The sequence below is a fragment of the Epinephelus fuscoguttatus genome, linkage group LG8, assembly GCF_011397635.1.
Source record: "Epinephelus fuscoguttatus linkage group LG8, E.fuscoguttatus.final_Chr_v1".
NCBI classification, from domain to species: Eukaryota; Metazoa; Chordata; class Actinopteri; order Perciformes; family Serranidae; genus Epinephelus; species Epinephelus fuscoguttatus.
In genome coordinates this window covers 24,608,416-24,613,829 of record NC_064759.1, presented here as the reverse complement: position 1 = coordinate 24,613,829, position 5,414 = coordinate 24,608,416, and the positions used below count along the sequence as shown (strand labels likewise).

The following is a 5,414-nucleotide window of genomic DNA, read 5'->3' as shown; positions in this document are numbered from 1 at the left end:
GCTTAAAGAGAGTCTGGCAGCTCAACAGATCTCCTTTAAATTCAATCCACCGGCAGCCCCACACTTCGGCGGAGCATGGGAACGGGAGATACGTTCTGTGAAGACAGCCCTGCAGGTCGTAATGGGGACACAAGCAGTTACAGAAGATGTCCTTCTCACCCTGCTATGTGAGGTGGAGGGTATCCTCAATGCCAAACCACTTGGGTATGTGTCTTCCAATATCGCGGACCCAGATCCTGTGACACCATGCATGTTGCTGATGGGGCGGCGGGACGCCTCCCTCCCACAAGTGACATACACACCTGACACTCTCACAAGAAGGAGGTGGCGACACAGCCAAATGATGGCGGACCACTTTTGGACGCAGTTTATCAGGAGTTACCTGCCCACACTGCAGACCCGGCAAAAGTGGCGCCAGCCTACGAGTGCATTGGCTCAAGATTCAGTTGTGATGATACTTGACTCACAGCTACCTCGTGCACACTGGCCCATCGGTAAGGTTGTCAAGCTTCACACCAGTGCAGATGGATATATCAGATCAGCAGAAATCAAAGTGAAGGACAGAACCAATGCGCGGCCTGTAGTGAAATTGGTTCAACTGCCAGCCATACCTGATGACGACAACCAGGACGCTTAAGTAGAGACTAGAGGGATTAATAGGAGTACATAACAGCCAAGGCTATTATGGGGGCGGCTGTGCAGAATCCCTCAGGAGTGTTAGTTGCTGCCCTCTGTGTGGCCAGTAGGAGGAGCTGTTGCCTGCATAGTTAGCTCAGTGCCACATGCTCTGTTTATTTTCACCAGTTGCTGCAGGCAGAGGAAGGAGTGAGGACATACGGTGTGCGTTCGTGACGGATGTAAGCACCTCTTATAATGTATTTCCTTTCAGTTATTTATGCTTCACGTGCCCTTCTTGTTGTTTTGTGCTAGGAATATTGACATGGCTGGAGATAATTTCTTTGTGTTTAGCAAGCTAACGTTTCTGCTTGTTAGGGCCTGTTAAGCTAACCTACTGCCTTGAAATGATGTCAGAAGATGTGATGAATGTATGATTAATGTGTCTGTGGAGTACATTAAGTTATTATTTAGTTACGTTTAGTAAATCACAGGCATTTATGAAACCATACATGGTTATATATATATATATATATATATATATATATATATGTATTTCTGTTTGTATTTTCAGAGACCACACATACACATATGTCCATGTACCGTTGTACCATTCTCTGAAGTGCCTGCATAAAGTTAACAAACCGCTCTCTGCCTTCGTGTCAACTCCTTAATCAGAGTCCCACTGTGGATGAATGCCCAGCTACCACATCACGTGTTAACACACGGTTAAGGAGTATATTTCCAATAATTACTGTCCTTTTTGTTCCTCTGATTAAGTTACAAACTATTTAACACTGATTAACAGATCCCTGTGTATAATGGTTTGAGCCAGCCAAGTTGAATTGAACCTACATGTGAATTAGATCATCCAGAAACCTCCTCCAGTGCCGACAGAAACATTACAGAGCAGAGATGTTGGGAGGATTAAGGCTAAAACACACCAGCGGCATCATTGATGCGAGTCGAGTGCCGCCCCAACACACACAAAAAGCGTCGTGCTGCGGGGCATCAATCGGATTTCTATTGCACGCAGTTTAAGAGCCAACACAGCCAAATCAAAGTTATACAAAAGCAAAAGAAAGGAAAAACAAAAATGCAGCCAACACTCTAACTGCTAAAAATATCATTAGTTTAATAAGCTAATGCTATCTATGTGTTTGCAGTCGTCGTTGCTCTGGGCGTTGGCATCTTGAGGTTCATTACAAACAAACAAACAAACAATATTTCACTGGTTCTGTCTGTCTTTCTGTGTATGTATGTATATTTTGATCTGTCTGTTGGGGCTTTTATCCGGCACTAAGCAGTAGAAAGCACACTACTGTTGATAAGTGATAAAAGTTAAACATTTACCACCGGCACAGCTCACTGCACTCACTCTTCAGTTGCCTGTGAACAAACGCTGGCAGGTAACCGCACCCCGCCTCAGTTAACGGCCTTTTGTTGAAGGTAATTCAAATATTGCCCCATAATCAGATAGCATATCACTTTAATTTCATGTAAATGTACAAGACCTTCCATATGTATCACATTTAGTCACTGCCAAGGAGAGACTAGGGAGTGGTCTGAGGATGAAGACAACCCCTTCTCAGGAGAACTACTTATAGCTGTGGAAAATCAAACTCATACTCAGTCGTGTCCTGCCATCACAAAATGCATCTCCTCACGCTGATCTTGGGTATTGTGCTTCTCCCTAAAGGCAAGTTTTTGTTCTGTTATTTGTTTCGTAACTGTTTGATCTTTAAGGAAATGATTATAATTTATTATGACTACATTTACCTTTACAAATACTACAGATGTGTCACTTACGGTCACATGCCAAATGACAGTATTGTGTGTAAAGTACTTGTTGCTCTTTGTTACTCACCTGCAGTTTGTACACAGATGATTTGGCGTTCTCTATATTCTGCTGTAGTTAAAAAACAAACATCTGTCTGAATGGCACTTGTCATCCACCTTGATACATATTTTTGCAGCTGTGCTCATAATTTTGATGAATTAACTTCAGAGTTAGGATGTTAAAAAGATTTTGTCCACTCCTTGTGGAATAAAATGTTGCTTTTATATTTTCATTTTTTAACTTATGAGTGTTGTGTTTTCTCAGCCTACTCCCTGAAATGTTATGAGTGTATATCGGGAGCCTCAGGAACCTGCACAGACACAATAAAGGAATGTCCTTCGCAGTGTGTTGCAGTAAGAGTCATTTCATATGCAGGTATGGCCATTTGTGGTGCATTGTTTTTATTATAAAACTGCTTAGCACTGGCCCAGTTTACAAAAGTTCCTCTTTTCTTTCAGGTGGTTCAAAACTTGCTGACATCAACTCAAAGGGTTGTGCTGTGGCTGAAGAGTGTGTTGAGGCCTCAGCCAACTTTGGGAGTGCCAAAACCGTAATTACCAGCAAGTGTTGCACCTCAGCGCTCTGCAACGCCCAACCTGCCCCCGGTAACTTTCTTATATTGTCTGTTAGTATTTAGATGCATCTCTGCATTGAGAGCTGTTTTTATTGAAAAGTATGAACAAAAAGCTGTAAAAACTGAAAACTACAGAGCGTAAAAGTTCATGTTTCAGATATCAAATAATGACTTGTTTCATTATTTTAAAATAACTCTGATTTTACTGACTAAGCCAATACATTTTTAACAGATACAAGTCATTTATTTATGTCTTGTTCCATAGAGACAATGTGAATGTAGGTATTGAGAAGTGATGATGCCAGTCCATCTATCAGAACCTGAGACAATATGTTTGGAGCAGATGTAGAAAGAGACACAAGGAGACTCAAATTCCAAGACCAGAGCCAGTATGAGGAAGATTACTTTTCTGTCAGTCACCATTTGTTACAGTAGAGCCCACGGGCAAGATACCCCCAACTGTCACAATACAGTTAGTGTGTGTGAGAGAGAGGCAGACAGACAGAATTTCCAGGTTTAAATCAATTTTGTTTTATTACCTTACCTGTTACATAGCTTACTGTAAAAAGAGTCACATTTTCCTGTATTTCAAAATCATCACATCATCAGTCCATGAACAGACAACTGGCATCTCAGTTGCCAGAAGAAAATGTTGGCATTGCACATTTTTGCAAACCATGGATACATTACATTTGTACATTTCATATGCAGGCTAACACATCACTGTTTCTAAAGTGCCGTTGTATATGAGCTGACGTTTTGTTCCTGAACCTAATCACATGTTAACCACAGCATTGCTGAAACATAGTTTCAATGTGTCCACTAAACAAATGTAGAAATGTAACATATCTGTGGTTTGCAGAAATGAACAGTGCCAACATTTATTCTGGCCATTAGGTGGATTTTGTATATCTGTTCATATGTAAGCTGCTCATCAGCAGGGAAAGACCAACAAAAGTCCATTAAAAGGGATTTAAAAATGCACTGAAGAAGAACAGGACATTACAGTCACCCCTCAATCCCCCTCTACACCTAATACGAACAATGTATGTTCTGTATTACAGAGCCCACCAAATCCAATCCAAACGGCAAAAAGTGCTTCACCTGTGATGGACAATCATGCACCGCAACTCTGAACTGTGACGGGAATGAGGACTACTGCATCTCAACAAAAGGTAACCGGCCTATGATATAAACATCTAACTCTGCTCCACATATTCCCTCTGCTCAGAGGGATGCTGTATTAAAACTGACAGATCACACACTAACATTATTTTCAATTTCTCAGTGAATATAGGAAATGAAAAGGTGGCCGTTAAAGGCTGTGCCTCCAAGTTGGTCTGCTCAAATACAACGTCTGCACTGATGTCAAACATCATTGGAGAAGAAGTTAGGTGCTGTCAGGGGAACTTCTGCAACAGCGCCAGCAGCACGAGTGCTGGACTTCTGCTCCTGCTGACACCACTGGTCTCTTTGGTCGTGTTTTCTTAAGTGGTGGAGATGGCAGCATCACTGCAGCACGTGGCAAACAGCTTTTCTTCTCATCTTCACATGGCCTCATAGTGCTTACACACCTGTGGCCTTATCTTTCTACCTGATGAGTGAGACAGTTTAGCAAACAAAGCATAAAATATAACTTAGTGAAGTTGTGATTTTTATTGGTGTCTTGCCTCAAACAGTTTCTAGCCATGTTGCCTGTGGAGACAATTGCAACTGTCTTGCACAGAATAACTGTCTACAATAGCTTTTATTTTTATTTTAAAGTAAAACAAGTAAAATATGAAAAACACGTTGAAGCATAATGTTTGTTCTGAGTGCTGTGCTTAACCTGAAACATATTTTTAATTTCAATTATCAAAATCATTCTTTTGATACTGATAAAATGCTCAATAAATAACAAATTCCTCAACTTTGCTAATCCTTTTTGCTTAGGAGGGTTCCTAACTGAGTGAAATGACTCAGGAATATCAAGGTGGCAGCCATGACAAGAGCTCTTAAAAATACACACCACTTGGCAAAAACAAATAATAAGCCTATCTCGCATAAATGTAACAATTATTTTTAGAACTGGGATTCAGGTTGAGCGGGGAAGGCGAGCCAGAGCAGATGGGGGAAGTGGGAACAGGTGTGTGGATGAGATGGGTGGGGCAAGCAGATGATGGGGAAAGGAAGAAAAGTCCTAGTGGATGGATGGAAAATTAAAATAAAGGAGCCTTGGGAAAAGGCAGCATGACAGATAGACAGTGACACTCAGGATTTAAGAGTTCGACTCCCAAGCACTCCTGATGTCTCTTTGACAAGTGTGCACAAACAAACTAACAAACAAAGCACAGCAGGCAAATCTTTTATTTACATCTGATTTGAACATTACCACCACATCACTAC

At 41.3% G+C, this 5,414-nt stretch overlaps 1 protein-coding gene across 1 annotated transcript; it reads left to right on the top strand.

Annotated features, from left to right (window-relative positions):
• The first annotated feature begins 2,116 nt into the window (after nt 1–2,116).
• LOC125893771 (urokinase plasminogen activator surface receptor-like) lies at nt 2,117–4,938 on the top strand. Its single transcript, XM_049584669.1, has 5 exons — nt 2,117–2,314; nt 2,720–2,830; nt 2,914–3,060; nt 4,094–4,204; nt 4,318–4,938. The coding sequence occupies exons 1-5, from the start codon at nt 2,269–2,271 to the stop codon at nt 4,518–4,520; spliced, it is 618 nt and encodes a 205-aa protein (XP_049440626.1). The 5' UTR covers nt 2,117–2,268; the 3' UTR covers nt 4,521–4,938.
• The last annotated feature ends 476 nt before the right edge of the window (nt 4,939–5,414 follow it).